Below are 20,029 nucleotides of genomic sequence, written 5' to 3'. Positions count from 1 at the left end.
ATTTTTGACCATTGTGGCGCATTAGGAATTCCTGTTATGCTACAACGGTCCAAACTTTAAATAAATAAATAAATGCTGGATCGGAAAAGCAGGTCGGTGCAGAGCGTGTTAAGGGGTAGTCGATGTCGATGTCGATGGTGAAGGGAGGGTTTGTGTTGCGCACGACGCAAACGGTGGGGGGCGGGGGTTGGTGGGATGAGTCGAGTCGAGTCGAGTTGAGTTGAGTTGAGTTCGGGCGCGGCAGTCTCGAGCTGCGGTCGTGTCCGCGCAACATGCGGGACGTCGCCGATAAGATGGCTGAGCTCAAGTTCGAAGCTCCTCTCGCGCAGTTCGAGGAGGCGGACGAGTGGGCTGCTGCAGACCTGCCACCCCTCAAGCAGCACCTGCACCAGCACCAACACCACCTGCTCTTGCAGCAGCAGAACAACATGCACCAGCAGTTGCAGCAGACGGACAAACCCTCGCTCGACGCCGATGCACTCAACTTCAACGTGCGCACCCTCAAGTCCGTCGTGGGGGATTGTGGGGTTCCCGTCGACAACAATTGCAACACAGGAAGACCGGAGCCCGTCTCCGCCGACAACTTCAACGAGACCTTCAGCGGCTCCCTCGAGGATCTCGTCAACACCTTCGACGATAAGATCACCAAGTGCTTCGGCAACTACGAGGAGTCCGTGGAAAAGCTCGCGCCGGTGCAAGTGCGCACCCAGGAGGAGATCATGAACGAGTGCCAGTAAGTTTTCCTTCACGTTCGACTTTTAAAAATGGCGGCAAAACTTCCTTTTGTCTTTCCTGTAAATAAATAAGACAATATTGTATAATACATTGACTACTTGATTGGATTTTCAATTAAAAAAAGGTAGTGTTTTATCTTACAGCAGGTAACAAACAAATAATGTGCCTGAAAATCGTAAAAATTTAACTTTTTTTTTTGAGAGAAGAAAAATACGCCCCTAAAATCATACACTGCCTATTATAGTGCTATTGGCTTTCTTAGACTGTTATAAATAATAGAAAGGAGGCAACATAGACCTGGTATGAGAAGAAGTAATATTGAAGCTCTCTTCTTTCTGATCATTGGCATCCTAATGGAATACCGCCTTGCCATTACAACTCGTCTTGAGATCTGGATGATTCAACAATTGATTATAAATGGTTGACTTTCTTACATGCAGTTAATCAGAATGCAAATTCTGTATGGCATGTCTGAATGAAATTTGTTAGTCAACATGTACAAATATGTACATATCATCATCATCTACAGCCGTTCACCATCCACTGCTGGATGAAGGCCTCTCTAACACGCTTACACTCGTCTCTGTTTTCCGCAACCCTCATCCATCTCACACCACACATTTTCATAATTTCGTCTACCCATCTTCTCTGCGGTCTTCCTTATACCTTTTTGCGTTGATCTACATACATATGTATATAAAAGGGCGTGAAAAGTTTTGGGTATATAGAAGAGTGCCTTATTGTAAATATGTCTTTTCATTGATTGGAAAACGTTATTTTTAACGCAAACCTTACGTTCTTAATAACTATGTTTTAAATATTAGATGTTATTTTAAAACATTTCGGAATTCGTGAGGTTGTTGAGATAAAAAGGTGCATCTCATACGAATGTTATGCAAATGTGCACCGGTTTGCAAGGGTTAACGCGGTGCATCATGGACATTGAAATGTCAAAAGGTGCATGCAATCGATTTCTTGACCTCTTTGTCAACATCGTACACTGTACAAGCTGCCATTGCAATATTGACATGGGCAAATTTCCATGTTGTTCGTGCATATCGTAATAAAGCTTTCAATTTAGGCTTCAATCGCTATTGTCTTAAGGAAATCGATAACTTGGAAAGTCAACTTGTGTATAGTTCGACTGTCATATAATTTGATTATTGTTGTTTACAACAATAATCAATTGATTTAATTTATTAAATCATCAAAGTCATCTACATACTACGTAGGTAGGTAAATACGCCAAAAATTTCCGAATAATAAATGCAGTGTGTATTTACGTGTGTGGGGTATTTTGGTATGATTCAAAGTAAAACCGCATTACGTCGAAAGTGAATCAGAAATATAAACAAGCTACTTTTATATTAAAATTAACCGTATGAAAATGTCGCAAATTACGTAATTGAGGAAACAATGGCATGTGTAATCAATCCGAATTTTGTGTATTGATTAAAATATTACAATTTTGTTGTACTTTCGAGGGTTTGAAGCACTCGAGCGGTTGATTGAAATCGGGATAACGTTTACATTTATGCGTTCTTCAATTGTGATTTAGGGTTAATTGGAGTATTGTTGACGAATCGCTTTTGTGTTTGGTTTTTAACCCCCTCCCGCCCGCGGATCGGCGCTTAACCCTGTGTCGCCTGGAGCGCATGCGCGGGTTTAACTCGCCGATCAATATTTCGTACATTTGTACGCGTTTGCCATTCGAATTTCGAGTTGATATTTGAAGAGACGAATCCCCATCAACCCCCCTATCGTTCACCCTCCCCCTGCCACCTCTCGTTCCAGCTTAACCTTTGGGAAATCCGTGAACCCCACGAGGAGCGAAATATCAAGGATGCCATCGTTCCGCAATTTTAGCGATGATCGAAAATTGCGCTTTTGTGTTGGCGAAATGTCTCGTAATAATAATAGCTTGCGAATAATGTCGCAAATGCCAAAACGGTACACTGGACCTCGGATATGCGCGACTTTTGGCCCGTGACGGCCAAGATACATAAACCGACTAAATATTCGTTTTATGAATGATAATTCAGATTTCAATTTGTATTGTGTGCAATTGAATGGAAACAGAATTTTTTTTCACACATTCTATACGGTGTGGCTAAAAAATACGGTGAATGCATTTTGCATGCAATGATTAAATCATTCATATTTAATTTATTTGGATCTAGTTTTAACTACATGCAATAGCGGGTTGAGGCGATGCGAATAGCTTGGACCAAGTAACTTGGACGTTACTTGCAGCGTGGCAACAGGTGATACAGGGGCGTCATTTGGGGGAGAGGGGGTTGGGTAGGCAGCCGCCCCCCATTGAAGTCAACCCAGGCCTTGAACCCGGGAACCTCTCGGCAGTTAGCATTAACGCAAACATCGAGATAAATATTCTGCTGGCTAAATAAAAAAAATCATATAATAAATGTGTTCAGTTGTTATGAAACCATTCAATTGACTGAAACTTTTAAAATTATATACATATTTCATAGGGTTCGGTGATTATTGTGTACAATTCGATCTCGCACACGTCACTAAAGTCTCGATCATGGAACATCTGGTACCCGAAAATTCCATTCATCGAGCTTTACCCACGCGAACTATCATAGTAACGAGAAATCGAGTGCTATATATTCCGTATACGCGATTTTTGTGTGCGCGATCGCCATGTGCGAAATAATTTACCATTTTATAGCAGTTTTCAAACGTGAAAAACTGTTGGAATAAGCCTATTGTAGTTGAACTCTTTGTAGAACAAACTTAAATTAAATTTTAGATTTTTTTATCGAACTCGTAAAATAGCCTAAAGTTGCTTTAATTCCGAATATCTCATGCATGTTTCCGTGTGCGCTATCGCAGTTCATCTCATCTGCATATACAATTGTACGATTGTTTCGCTCTGACGCGTTCTACACAGTTCAATCCCACACCTCTAAGGACTTATTCGTAAGTCATTTGCCGTTGGTTGCTAATTAAATGTAACGAAGATAATAATACCATACATAAGCGAATATTTATTTATATTTGAATGTTTGTATGCATACTTAAATCTGTAAGTACTGGGTGTTGTGTGCGTTTGTGGTAATTTCTGGATGCGTTACTATTATACAAAAGCCTATTTTCATCGTTTGTACCGGTTAAATTTTTATTTTGACACAATGGACTATTACTTAGTTTGATCATTCACTGTAACAAGCGGTATTCTCTAATGACAGCCGCTTTGTTGATTTTTCACTGGTCTGTTGTCCCTCGCTCGTTACCAACATCACCTTCATACGCGTATCCAATATCGGGCTGTTCTACAATAATCCCTTTGTCTCCACTGTACTATAGTGACTCTCCAACTTTCAACTTGTTTCGATTTACTTTCTCCCGAGTCGTTATATTACATCTTGCATATTGTCCAATCGGTTGAGATTTGCATCTCGGAGAAAAGCGAGCAAGCGTCACACGTACGTACCTACCATGAATCATTTGTTATCGTCTTGGAACTTTCCACTTCTGGGTATGAATCCGTGACTCCATCGTTTGACAGCGTCTAGCCGTATTTGTGTATCCAATCAGAAACATCTGCCCCAAACATAAAAACCAAGCTGTATGATTTAACTCCATATACAGAAACATTTAGACTGTTTCCATATAATGTTATACTACCTGCAATAAAGTTATGTTTACAATAGGTAGTGTTCTTCTTGTGAAGTTTTCTTGATTATGCAAAGTAAGTCTTGAGGTAGTTGAGTCGTAATATACTCTGTAAATACCTAAAGCACGTTCAAATTTACTTTACTGTTTGGTTCAAAGTGGTTTACAACGATTGCGGTGGTACCCAGGGAAACCTGGTACGAATTCGGCTAATGAAAACAACCAAGTTTTACGATTTTAACACATATTCATGCAATATACTTCTTGGCAACGATCGCGCTATGCAAATTCATATTTTTGACCTGTTTCCACATTGTTTTGCAATACTCTCTATGCAACATTTTTCCTTTTAACCCTTTGGGGAGTGTAGATGGATTGTAAACTGCGTCGACAGGGTGATTGATGATCATATTGCTGATGAACATTATACAGTTGACTTTTAGTTTAGTTTAGTGATTTATTGCTGTTTTTTCATGATATTACATAATTTGACGGCGAGATTCTACACGTCAGACTGTCATCCCTGCTTTTGAATAATCATCAGCATCGTTTTACTTCTATGTAAATAAAAGTTCCAATCCTCTTCCATTACAATTTTATTTTTATTTAATAAATCATGCACAATCGTCTAACAGATTGCTCCAACACGAGGAGTGTGCTATACAGATTAAGAATTATTAATTACTAGTGGTTTTACCCGGCTTCGCTCGGTATTTGTAATATAAACAGCTTAAACATGGAAAAACAATCTAATAGTAAACATTCATTTGTTTTTTTATTAAATTTATTTGAATCGAAAAAAAAATAATATTCAATGATATCGAAATCGTCGTCATAGAAACTTTAATTTGATTCCGATGCTCCCACCCAAACCTCTAAACCTTACATACAAAGTCCCTTTCAAAATTATATATTAAATATATGTAAATACAGGTATACACCCAATTATTATATTAAAGCCGACATCTATGGTCAAACATTGTACAGAAGTATTGTAAGTATTATATGAGGCAAATACAAACAATTAACATCCAGAGAGACCTCTATGGACACATTTGCAGCATTTATTTAAATCAGTGAAAATCGTGATGCTGAATAACTCGAATTTTTGCGAAAGAGATAGGACAGGGTTGCCAATTGTTGGAACCGTTTCAAATGAGATCAGATAAATTGGTGAACTATGATAGGAAACGATCGATCTTGGAGTCACATATCCAAGGTCTGGCCAGCAGCATACACCGGTGATAGAACCCGTGATCACACAAATGAAAGCATCACATGCTAACCATTGATCTATGCTGCTACATATTTGTTTTGTGGTGCCGTTATTCGTTGTATTCCACTCATTTTTTTCCTTCCAACCAGTCAGTTCATTATGCATTCAAACTTTCCTACTTTCTTTTGCATATCTTATGGTACCAGAAAAAAAATCTCTTCCGAATATTTCTCTTTCGATTTCTTCTATACATAGGTATTATTTCAAGCGTACATCTTTCCGCATTTCATTTATGTACATACACGATTTTATGAAGCGCTCTTTCATTTTCAGGCATTCTTGCACGTCTTAGTGTATGTCATCACTAACACGTTGATCAAAAACTCTTTTTCTTCAATACTCTTCTTATACAATCATGACTTTAGCTAGATTCATTAAAAAAAGTGCTTCGGCACCTGTTGGAATTTGTGGACATTCGAGTGTTAAATCAATTCGACGTTCATCGACTTAGATTATTCAACGTTATCGCATTGATAAGGCTTTAACCTGTTGATCGCAACGTTTGCGTTTCGTGTCATGGTCAGACCATAGTTAAATTTATTGGATTTTCGTTAAAGGCGCCCGGACGTTGTTGGGTCGAAGATCGAGCAGATCAGATCGTCGACTTCTAAATATATCCAAACGCTGAAATAGACCTATCGGCTCATTAGTGCTCGGCCTGAACTCGGTGTTCGTTACGTCATTCGTTGAGCTGGCCCTTGAAATTACACCTTTCAAGTCCGCTTCTGTAATTTGGGTAACCCAGAACGAAGCAAAAAAAATACCTTGGCGCATACTCTTGTTTGGAATTTGAGCTATCGGAATCTCGCACGAGGGAGCAGTTGCACTGGAGTGTAATCTCATTATTCCACTTCGCACTTACGGTTCGACTCATGTTCACTTTGCGAAGATGTGGCGTGTGATAAGGGACAAAGGAGGGCTTAAGAACCCTGGGATCTCTCTCACGATAAAGGCTTTCACGGTCGCCATTTGACAGGTAGATGGGTGGTTTGCACCTTTGTACCGTTGGGCACGGTCGTAAAACTCCGCGAAAGCCTTAAAAAATGGCCGCCGGCTATCTCCTTGCACGTCCTGGCACCGCCAGGATCGATATGACGAGGTCCATGACCGTCGGAGAAACTACCTCAGACAAAACAAAACCACGAGGTAGAAAAGTTGCACGTAGGACGTAGGTAGTTATTCTACGAACAGAAAGATCTCTTCACGACTTCAACATCGATCAATATAATAATATACGAAATGTTCAGACATGTCTATATGTCTGAGTAGTATACGTGCTTCATTTCTTTGTGTCTGAACTATCTGAATTACCTTTCACAAAATTATACGCAATATTAAGTGGGTGTGGTGCTCTTATATTGATTTTTTTTTGTACACCCGTAGAAAGCTTTTGCGTGGTGTTTGTAATTAACGTTATTTGTCCCCCTCCGAAATGTTTCGCTTAACCTTTTGACTACCGATCGTATATGTATGTATGTATACTTCATTTGTGTTTTATTTAAAAATGTAAATGCTTGATACTTATGGCAGTGTGGACAAAACTAAAGGAAGAACATTTTAAATGTTCAAAAAACAAATCTTCCAAAAAAGAGGTAAAATGAAACAGAGTGCTGGTGCAGCTAATAAAGATAAACGAAAATATATGTAGTGCAGCTAATAAAGATAAACGAAACTTTTTTTAAATCTTAAATTCTGATCACGAGAACGAAGTGAAATGCATGGTACAATATATGTACATATGTAGTTATATATATATGCAATTTTATCCTTTTTGCTTCTTCTTTTGAATCTTCTTTAGTCCTGGTCTTTGTAGAAGAGCTACTCAACTGAATCAATGTTTATCTATATATTTATGTATTTAAAAAAATGTCACCTTTTTACTAGACTTTTCTATGTTTCACTTCGCTAACGATTCAGTATCTATTCTTACAGTTTTCCGATCGTTTTGAAACTTTGCCATTTTGCGCGGTTTGGTCAACGATGGAAATTTTAATCGATTCTGATAGTTCGATGGTGAAAAATAATCGTAATAGACACGTTTAAAAATGCAAACATTTTGGTCATCTTAACGTTTAGCGGCCAGTAACCTTATATGTTTGACTTTTCGCCACCCTCTCGTTTTGTCAGATTTTAATAGTTTATTTAGTTTTAAGGCATAATGCTGAGTCTGGGTCGTCCTTCAAATTTGTACTCCATAATTTATCTCCTAAGAATTCTTTATACTGTATCGCTTTATACTGTATTCGCTATATTATTATATCGTTATGTAAACTTGCCAATTATTGTGTATTTCATAATTTTGTTATATTAAACATCAGCGAATCTCTACGTTGCCAAGTTATCATGATCTTTAGTGTTGTCGGAACGTTTCTTTTAGTGGGTCACACCACAAGTGGTCACTCGTGTCATGTTGAGCAATCCAGCGTCATTGATATATTGACCGCACATATTGCTCGTTATTCTTTCGGTTATTGGGATTATAGTTCTTGTTCTGTAAAATAAAAAATGAGTAAAATGTCACGGATGACTCCTTTTTTGGACTCTCCGTTTACAATATTTACTTCACATATTCAACATTTTATGTTATCGAGGACAGCTCACAACTATTGAACAATTTAACTGCATTATTTTAGTTTTTATCTCACCAAACCTTTCCGTTCAATCCATTTGGTTTTAATTGCTGGGTTAAAAGCACACAAAATTTATAATTTACTCTTACTCTTTTTTGTGCAGCGCATACATGAAATACTCAATGTATTACTCAGTGGATATTTGTCACTTTGTTCTATAGATATGAAACAATATATGTATTAAACAGTTTTTATTACCCAAAACCAACGGGTTTTTTCCGTTCTACTTGCCATTAACATAAGCATGTCTCATTTTGCATTCACTCAATTGTTCCACTTGTTTATTAAATTGAAAATATATTTGTTAGTGTCGACGTCGACGTTCTGGAAGGACATTCATTATGATGCTTATCCCGCGTAGACGTCGGACATCCTCGAAAGGAACAAAGTCCATTTAATTCGCGACCATTGATTTCCTTTCGTTCAGTTAGGGATCATACGGTGTGCGATTTGAATACTAATGTATGTATTCGTCCATTGTTCATACAATTTTACGTGCAAAAAATATCGTTCTTCCGCTCGTAAATCGTTCTGTATAACTAATATATTCGTGTTGAATTAATTACCTCAAAAATAATAGTTGTAGAAAGTGCTGTACACTTTTATGCGATTTTAATTTCGGCATGAGTAATTGAGCGTGCAAATCCGTGCATGGCACTACATGGGTTAATATTTGCATATGACTTTTTTTAAACGTACGATACTTCTATGTCTGGTTATTATTTTTGTACAAATTCGTTATGGACGACCCAAAACAATAACGGATTCCACACATATTTTAAATATTGCATGTATTTTTTGTATCTGTATTACATATGTATTTTAATATTTAAAAATCATATCGTTACTGTAAAATAAGGTAGATAGAGTGCAATGAAGTGCAAACGTGACACAAAACATGTTTACATATAATATAATTCAATATTAAATTTTTCGTATTCGTTTATGTACGTACATATGTATATATGTATGTACGTTTGGATTTTTATTATATTTCTCCCTCCCCAAAGCAACACGACTCAATATAATAGAACCCCCTTGTTTTTGTCTCAGTATTGATCTTAATTCCAGACTGTCCTACCCTGTGAGTCATCTTCTATACGTATTATGTTAACACGACGATTTATTATTAACTAGAAACCCTACAAAAACACACGTTTTTCTTCTCATTTACCAGTATTCTATCTTATTTTTTTTTAAATTACACAGACTACAACTTATATTGGTATTGTATAAAATGTATTGAAACATAACATAATGGATAGAAAGCTATTTAACAGACAGACCTCAAATTGTAAAATTAAATCAAACATATAGTACACCACTTACAAGTATATTTGGCATTCCTCAAGGCACGGTCCTCGGACCATTACTTTTTCTAATATATGTAAATGACATTTTCCAACAGAAAATAAAGGGTGATTTAATCTCTTATGCAGATGATACTGTATTATTAGTAAAAGGCCAAACTTGGGAAATAGTTAACAAACTTGCAAATGAAGATATTAATACTTTGAAATCATGGTTTGATAATAACCTACTTACACTTAATGCAAAAAAAACAACATATATATTATTCTCATTACAAAAAATACCAATAGAAAAAGTTAATATTACAATCCATGATGAAAAATGTGACTATGTAAACTGTAAACTACATGATCCTGTTTGTACTGTAATCAACTCTTCTTCTGAAATTAAATATCTCGGTGTTATCATTGATCAAAACATGAAATGGACAAGCCATATTACAGAGCTAGTAAAGAGAATAAGGAAATGTATATATATATTTGTTAGGTTAAGAAATATTTTAAATGTGAAAATAATAAAAAATGTGTATTATGCCCTTGTCCACTCTCTGCTTATCTATGGAATTATAGGTTGGGGAGGATCCTACAAAAGCAATCTAAATTCAGTAAAAGTTTCGCAAAAAATTATTATAAAAGTAATACTTAAAAAAAACTCTACTTTCTCGACAAAATCGCTTTTTAAACTATTTCCAGTACCAAATATCGATGACATATTTAAGCAAGCTTCCATTATAAAAATGTGTAAAGAAAAAAATAACAAAGAATATCAAGAATTTTATAAACTAATGAGAAATGGAAACCAATTTATCACACCAAATTTTAAAACAACACAAATGCAAAACCATTATATTTTCCAAGCCATAAATAACTATAATAATCTCCCTTCTGAATTACGCTGTATTGTTAACCAAACAGAACAAGTAAAACAAATTAAATACTTTTTCAAAAAAAACTTGCACTGAAAAATTTTAATGTAATTTTTATATAAAAAAATATTATAATAGATTTTAAGAATTTATAATAGAATCGTAGCTCCCTTATCAGGCACAAGAGCTACTCTTATCTGATAAGGAATACATGTCCAACTTTGTAATAAACATTATATCCTGTAAATATATGTATATGAATAATAAAAAAAAAAAAAAAAAAAAAAAAAAATAAATGACTATATTATCAACATTTCGCATATATTCTCGAGAATTAGCTGTAAATATCCATTCTTGAAATTTCTATTTACTTTTTTTAAAACGCCTTGACCAAAATCGACGTAGTGTTTACACGCATCGATTTTCCGATATACCTGTTCGATCGTTGTTTGCTTTCGACCTGATAGAATGCAAACACATTGCAAATACTCTGTGGTAATAGCACCAGTCTATGAATTTCGTAAGTGGTTTTAAAAATATGTAGATAAACGTACCGGAAATACATGGGAGATAAGTCGCATCGCCGGATATGCAACAATTCGCCCACTCGCATTAATAACACGGATAAAATGTTGACAAAAGCATGTTTTATCATATGTACGTCGTAAACGGGTTAATTCGTGTCATCGACACAATTGGGCGAACGATTAACTCCACTGTTATCAAAAGCATTCGTATTATATTTACATACATATGTCAGTAATGTGTGTAGGTTTTCTTCACCTTCAGGGTGTTGTCATTTTAAAAATTCCATTATTTATTCATATTGTTTTACCCATTCTCTTACTGGGAAGGATATAGCTCGTTTGCGGTTACCAATTGACCGCGGCTGACTGACAACGATGGTCAGCAATTATTTTGACCTTTTAAATGACTCGAATCCGTGATGTCATTCGCCACGCTTCTCCCGACTACACTTTTCAACGGGGACAATTATTTTTGCAGACATTATTACAAGTGAAAAGTTCAAAGATACCCCGTTGCTTGGAAATTCTCTCTCAAGTCGATTGTGAACGTTAAATTAACATGCCCAAAGATACCTACACACGTTCAAAACTAATATTTATACATACCGGAGCGTGAATTTGAAATGTACCGATCGATCAAAAGACTGTTGATATTGTTAAAACAGACCTGTTCAATTCTTGAGTGATCTGTTTTAATGGTCTTGTATTTTTGTATGTATTAAAATGTCATATTTTAATTTAATTTGATAAACTATAACCTTTAAATATAAAGTTGCGTCATATGTTGCTTATTTTAATTGGTTACGTGCTTATCAACATATTATTTATGCATATGTCATGTATTCGTTATGTTATTGAATAATATAATGAACACCTAAAACAATGTGCAATTCTATCTGTTGAATTTATGTAACCCATAACTGTAATGGGATATTCATGAATAATGTATTAGTTAATATTATATAATTCGAAAATTGAAATTTATATTTAAAGTTTGACTAGAATAAACCGCAACCGCAACATAATCGATAGCCACGTTTCTCCTCGTGATTCTATAAGTAGATAGACGAGCTGTCACTGTCACCGATATTTACTTTTGTCTTTGCTGTCGTATCTCGATTGTACTGCACGAATAATAGTTCTCTTCATATGGTTATTAGCTCAGTTGTAGGAATTGTTTCGTTATAAAAGTCGTATTCGGTTGCAACGTTTGGGACATGTGCAATAGTCATTCCATGGTTCCATCATGTTCTGCACATGGCTCAACATGTGCTTGAACATACGTATAACTACTACATATCCACGCTGAGTTGGTTTTCTGGAATCTAATGGTAACGACATTCCGTCCAATATTAGCTCTGCAGAGGAATTCTTCCTATATAAGTAATCATTGACACCTAAAATTGGACAATAGTCGCTGTTTAATAATTTGAACTTCTTTGTATGCCAAAGAAAAGTAAAAGTGAGACAAATGGTTAGTATCTCAAACAAAATGTTTGAAATAAATCAAGTTGTAAACGTCTGCAAGCTAGAGATGAGCCAGATTTACTTCTAACAGCTCTGGCATACGTCACGCTATAGTATGTGTACCCACACAAAAAATATTTTGGAATTTTCGTCTGTCTATCTACCTTAAAATATTGACAAGAAATTGTATGTGGCTAACAATAAGGCATCACTTCTGGGTTTTTAAATTTCTATGGTATGTTGCAATTGTGTACGTCTATGCATACATTTGCGTATTTTTGCTTGCGGTGATGTTTATTTGAATTTTGAGCTCAGCTTTGTTTTGCTGATGGAAAATAAACAATTATTATCTAGTTACGAGGTGTGTGATTATATGTATGTATATTCGTTTCGAAAGTAAAAATTAGAGCAATTGCCAAATGTTCCAGAACGGTGGGTCTTTGTTATCAAAAATATTCGTGTGTTAGCATGGATTTGAATCTATGTAAAATTGCAATAAATAATTGATGGACGTGTTTTGATATAATTTACTCAACGTTTTTGATATTCAATTGTAATGCCGCATTCTTATTTTTTTATATCCAAAATATCTATACCGTTACCGATTCTCACAGCATTAACACATTCACTTCAGCTGCAATTTATTTATATTGTTCAAGTTCAAAGTCGTTATTTTTTTACGCAAATTACACGCAACAGAAGTTTTCTCGACAACTTTTTCCATTGTGTTCTTGCCTAAGCTGAATCGTAACTCTACAGCGAGTTTATTGTAAATCATAGTGTAGAAATCATGAACGAAATAATCGTTTGTTGTTGTGTGAACTTCAGAAATCGGACTCACGCTGATCATTCTGTTGTAATTGCTCTCTGAATTATTAGTATTATTCCCGATTCCAAAAAAATCTGAGAACATCGTTTAATTCGAAATTTTATTTTGTATCCAGTCTTAGGTTGAGTCGACGTTCAACAGGAAATTGATTGTTGAACTCTATTGCCCACTCATCTATAGTTTTCCTCTTGAATGGTCTTTACTGCTGTACTATGTACTAATTCGTTTTAAAATCAGGTTTCTCCAGTTATGTCGTAGCTAAGAGGAGGTAAGATTGACACCTATCAACTCCTTCAATAGCAATTTGCCTTGGCAGTAATAGTCCTCTTCCTTGTTTTCTCATCAGCTTAATGCCTCGGTGTTGAAAGTTAGATTTCTCTTTTGTTCTGTTTTGCACTCATCTCATCCTATGTACACATGCACATATGTAAATGTATGTGCATGTGTAAAAGATTAGTTCTTTTTATTGCAAGCTTACGCTTAAGCAAACATATGTACATTTATGTACACCCGGAAGGCCTAATAGGTAAATCCTAATGCGCCTTCCTGGCCAATTACAAACATTAATAAACAATTTATAGAGCATCATAGAGACATAATTGGGTAAATTTTGATAAATTTGCATTTTGCAGCACTTTTTTTTATAAATGTTCAATTTCAAGATGCTGAAAAACTCGAAATTTGCGAGATATACATATATGGATAAATTTGCAGCATTTTATAAATCAGTGAATTCGAGATTTTCGAGAAATAGGACAGGGTTACCAACTTGTTGGAACCGTTTCAATGAAATCAGATACATTGGCAAACCCTGATAGGAAACAATCGACCTTGGAGTCACATATCCAAAGTCTGCCCAGCAGCACAGCCAGGGATTGAGCCCGTCACCAAACAATTGAAATCATAGTATGGCAGGATAATTTTTTTTTTTTGCTTCTATTCCTATCTTGACGGTTTTTTCTAGATCTTTTGTATGAACTTATTACAAAATCAATATGATGGGAGCTCAATCAAGAGCGTAAATAAAATGAATACAATCTTGGTTCAAGTACATATCAAAAAGGTTATATTAAATAGAAAAACAGAATTTGCATTTAAGAAATGTTCATTATTATGCACTTTCATTTTAATGACTTCACAGTGGAATATTGTAAACTCATCAAAAATCTTATCTTGAATTTCCTTATCTCAGACAAAATTGTTCGATGTCTTAATGGAAAATGGATGTTCTGTTTTCTGTCCGATTCATCATAGCGACGTTTGCCGCCGAGACTTGCGCGATGCTCTCATTTACGACCACGCTGTCATCGCAAAGGGCTAATTTGACAGATGGGCTAAAAGATGCTGTGGCGACCAGTGTCTGGCGTTCATTCTACTCGGTTTTGTGCGTCTGTGGACCGGTGACCCGGTTTAGAATCCACGGATCGATACAAGAGAGCTTCTGCTTTCCCGACCTGCGACAAGTGGAGCCAGGCAAACCAACCGCTGGAAAGTGGCATAACAATCGTAAATTTCCAACGGTCATATTGGAACAGAACAACGCCAAAATTAAGTAAATTGCACGTTGGATCAAATCATTCAACCCGCGGACGAAATGATTAACCCATTTGACGTGGGATTGCCCGTAATGAAGCGTGACGCACCAGTCTCTTTGGTTCCGATTACTCGCCTTTTATCCAGAAAAGTGTGCATAATCGTCATGAAAAGATACGGATTATCCCATCTATCTGGAATGATCCCACAAAGGTGAAGCTTGAGCGATGTGCGTAAATGTCGCTCACATCTCAAGTCGACGCGATGGTTCATCGACCGAACCACTTATTTTTAAGTAGATATCCACGGTAAATACAATATGTATTTTACCATCGGCAATGAAACTTACGATTGGTGTTACTCACAGCAAGTTGACCATTTACGGTAACGCGTACCGTACCAAACTTGTCCTGCGAGTACGATCTGCAATCTCGACTCGATGTACGCAAGCGTATTCCAAGTTGGTTACACAATCTGCACGAACATATGTATTTATGTATGTGTGTATGTTCCTGCTTCGTTCTAAAAACTCTAAATTGGCGATGTGACCAATCACAATATTGTGATATGGCCTATTCCTAAATGTCTCAATTGCCAGAACCGATTTCCCATTCAATCGTTGCCAATTAAAGTCTATTAATTTTAATTGGTCGACATGGGTGCGAGCTTGTCAATCGTCCAAGTTTCAATCCTTTGAATCGACTTTTTTCGGTCGCCAATTTCTAGTGGAGAAAGTCAACTCTCTATCTGCTTTGCATGTTGGTACTGAGAGATTTTGATTTGACCCAAACCCAGACCCAGACGGCAGGTGCTGGCTTTGAGCAGGTGCTCCTTTTTACCTGCATTTTTTTCATCGTCCTATGTCTATTGTTCGAAATGTTGAGAAGTGATTTAATACATCTGCTTTTAGATTTTAGAAATTTCAAACGTAAAAGCAACAAAATTGCTACACTATAACAATCCTACTATCTGTTAGTTGGTAAAATTTCTTAAAAGGGCTAATTATTAGAAATAGGTGATTCAGATTAAGTGATGATGTTCAGTGATGCCAAATTTTCTTGACGTATTAAATCGATTTTGATTTTTAAATGCTTTTATTATTACTAAATCACGTTCACAATAAATACATCTTATATCTATTTTAATAGCTACTGATCTACTGATCATTTTCTATTTTACTTGTTTTTTTATTAGTAATCATAGTATTATATTAGTTTAATGTTCGTGTATAGCATAATTGGAAAAATAGCTCAAAAATCTATTTAAATGACATATTAAATAAAATATGTAGATTGAAAATCAGAAACTCTCATTTCTCTCGTTCTCAGAATATCTGAATCAGTGGCGTGCCGTCATTGGACTAGAGGGACTAGGCTAGTCCCCTGAAATCTTTTACCTATAATTTAAAAATATCAACAATTCAATTATAATGAGTTCAAATTGTTTTCCATATTGATATTGTTCGCTCGGATTAGCGAAATTTAGAAACCGGAACCGACCCTACCTGAGGTAGTTATTGTAGTAGTGGGATGGTTGTTAATATGGTCCGCCGCGTCGTTCGCTTGCACGGACTCGTCGTCATAATTATGTTCCCTTCGTGGTACTGGCGAATTGTTATATAAATACATATAGGCGTTCCGTCGAAGACAAAACATTTTTTAATTTACTCGTCTTTTCAAGCATTTGTGGAATTTTCATTAAGAATAGTCCGATTTGTGTCTATCGAACATCATTTCGAACTTTTTTTTGTTAAAAAAACACATGTACATACATATTTGCACATAACTTCTTGAGTACAAATATGGCAAGGGACTCTACTCACGAAATGATTCTCTCAGAATACATCAGTGCGGAGTGCGCCGAAACAAATAACGAGCCCTTGTAATGTTGCTTTCTTGATCGATTTTTCGACAAATCATTCAGAAGATTTAGTTTTGAAGAAAATAACATGTTATTAAGAAAGTTAGGCTACTTAGGATATTTATTAGCACAAAAATGAAAAGTTATACTCAGTCATCACTTCAAAACAGATTATTATAATTGAAAAATTAAATTTATATTTGTTTTTTGTCAATTCTTAGTCTCATGTTTTAAAAGTCATGGAATATCACTGGCACATACACACACATACACACATATACATACATATATAAACTTGGGATCACATTCCAGCATCTCCCTTGTCCAATTTATATGTCCTCACTTGCTATTTCAGTTACTCGTTATATAATACTTCTAACTTAGGCATTTCCTTTTCTGATTTATTCATTATCATATTCATGTCTTCGACATCTAAAATAAAATGTTATTATTAGAGTCAAAATATGGCAACTCAAATTAGCCACATATGGTTGTAAGTGACAGGTGGTTTATGGTTGCCCATCCTTGAGCTATACACCATTTGAAGTCCTTGAACATCAACTCGGCTATCGGTGTGACTGGTTTATAATAATAATTCGGATTTTAATCCTTTTGAAAAGTTTTTGCGTTTATTTGAAGTGCAGGTTTTTTTCAAAGCTTAACTCAAATATAGAAAAATAATTAAGCGCGTTTATGCGTGTATGCGATTTCTAGACAGTTGTTAGCCTCGTGTATATTTCTTAAATAAATATTTAAAGTTTTGGTTTATGCATGTTGGGTTTTTATCACTGTTTGATATCCGCGATATGCCTCACTACCATTTTAGTCTAACGCGTGGGTCGCATCTCCTGACTTTGAACACATTTTGAAGGCAGACGGGAATGGTAATGACGTTATACCATTGATCGTCAACTGTGCGAAATTAGTGATACGCAAGATTTCCGATTCGCGGAAAAAATTGAAATCCATCCAAACTTTCGTTTTTGATGCTCGCTTATAGACAAACATCTGGAGTTTTCACGTCGGCGCCTCTATTTGTGAACCATCATTTTTAGATGTATCGTCAATGTATTATTAAACAACCCTCTGTCTTATTTAACAGAAATGCAAAAAAAGAAATGTACCTCAAAGTGAAAAGCCGCATTTCCATCTCCATATTATTGAATCTAGTGGGCGCATCTACCCATAAAACATATTGTGCACATGCAACTTGCACACAAATGGTAGTATGCGTAGGCTTTCTACCTTCGCCTCTTCTTCCAATTGTCATACATATGTATTTAAATAACGTGACAGTACATTTTTACAACCTCGTTGAAATAGTCATCGTTTGATCGCGGTCCAAGTTACACGGATTTTTTATTTCCGTTTTTTTTAACGAGGTGGTAAGTTTTTCGCGTTAAAATCGTATTCGATTTTTTTTATTGTTTATTGCCATTGTCTTGTTTGGTAATCAGATTTTGTATGCCGGGTGAATCATTCGTGAATAACTAACTAGACTTAAGTGACTTGAATGTGAATCACGTTTACATTTCCAGTGCTCGAGGAGTACACTTGCACTTGTACTTGATTATTTGATTTGATTTGCTTACGGTGAGAATTGTTCAATTTGGATACGTATACCCTCGTCAAAATGTATGGAAGATCAATCTTGACGTCTAGCACTTTTGGGACTACAATATCTTTCTTTATCTCCACGCATGCAATCGTAAGTATATGCACTTCTACATAAATATGAGCTGTCGCACGAGTGAAATCTGCTTTGATAAAATTTTTGATGAATTTATACCATTTTTCATCGAAACTTCAATGCATTTGAGTTCTTGTACTCGTTTAGTATGCGTTGATGCACACAATAGGCAATCCCATATCTTATACACCTGCTCTAAAATAATGAAGGTCTTCTCTCCCCAGCCAGTAGATTACACTGGCTTTCAGTTTCTCATTGCCCTTACTTTGCAACTTCGTACAATACGTGCTAGAGAACGTAATTTGATCTTGACAACAGATGCTGCTGTTTATCTCTGCAACGTATTTTCTTCATTGTTTTTGAATGAACCCAAGCTCTTGCTAACTCGGCGTTTTTACTGTCACTTTGTTTCACAAACTTTCATCTCAAACGAGTATTAAATGGTGTACTAATTCATTCAAAAGATTTGTACGTGAATTAATTCCAACACTGCTATCGATGATCGAATTAAAGCGCTACATAGTTAATTGAGTGGTTATTATAATGAAAACTCGTTCGGACATTAACTGTCATCTCCCAAGTTTTTTCTCACCAATGCACGTCTTATATTATAACGAGAACCTGTTCTCATTATTTTTTCCTTTTTTTTGGAACTTCATTGTGTGTACCGCGTTTTGTCCTCTCGCCTGTCTGATTAGGTATTATTAACGGTCGAGTCGAGTGATTATTTTCCTCTCCTCACCTGCACATACATAGATCGTTTATCACACCCACCCACCTTCATTTTAGTTTTTTTTTCTATTTTATTCCGGGTCTTCTAAATGTAAGTGAATTTAATAGTTGAGAAACTTTGCTGTGTCTTTACCAATGTCTTCACCTCCTACACTTATTCTCGTTACCTCCCCTGCTATGAGTGACTGTAATAATTACACACACTTTTTCTACTGCCATATATGTGCGACTCCAACTGTGACGTCTGATATAATATGTAGATAAAATATAATTTATTTGTACTTAAAATCAACGATGCTCTTGTGACACACATTACGCTATGAATAAAATTATCTAATTAATCGCTTTTGATTACTTTTCTACAGTAATCCGTTCAACCCTGTTTTTTCAATACGCCTACATTACAGAGTGGGTTAAATCATATCATCATATATGAACAATATTCATAGATTGGTCATAGGATCACTGCCCACTTACAATATATAGTGTTTCAAAAACGTTTATATTGTCTGGAAGTACATATGTATATATGTATGTATGTATGTATATTTCCACGCTTTCTAGGTGTCTTTTCGAATGAAGTAGGCATACAACTCTTCCTCAACACTTCTAAAATAACCACGCTATATATTATAAGGGAATGAAATGTGATAGTTGAATGGAATGTGTGTCGTAAATCGTAAAAAAAAATATATGATGTGTTTAGACAACGCCCCAAGCCTTATACATTATCATCCAATGATGCTTTTGTTGGAGCTTTTTTTATTATTTTATCGACACGCCCCTCGTTATAACGCTTCATTTTTTTAATAATGAAAGGAGAAATAAATTTCTTAAATAAAAACGTGTGAAACTAATTGGAAAGTCTGTGCTTAATTCGGTCAATCGAAAACTTCGATAGATCGATTTATATTATATATAACTAGATTTTG

General features: G+C 35.7%; 1 protein-coding gene across 1 annotated transcript in view; it reads left to right on the top strand.

The window, feature by feature from the left end:
• The first annotated feature begins 244 nt into the window (after positions 1-244).
• The window catches only part of Unc-76 (fasciculation and elongation protein Unc-76), a 29,804-nt gene continuing 10,019 nt past the window's right edge, over positions 245-20,029 (top strand). The window contains 1 exon segment of the mRNA XM_077431285.1: positions 245-733. Within this exon segment, the coding sequence (XP_077287411.1) occupies positions 273-733 (461 nt within the window). The 5' untranslated portion in view covers positions 245-272.

Source organism: Arctopsyche grandis, chromosome 5 (genome assembly GCF_051622035.1).
Source record: "Arctopsyche grandis isolate Sample6627 chromosome 5, ASM5162203v2, whole genome shotgun sequence".
Taxonomy (NCBI): Eukaryota; Metazoa; Arthropoda; class Insecta; order Trichoptera; family Hydropsychidae; genus Arctopsyche; species Arctopsyche grandis.
Note: the sequence above shows the minus strand (reverse complement) of the source record. Positions and strands in the feature narration are given on the sequence as shown.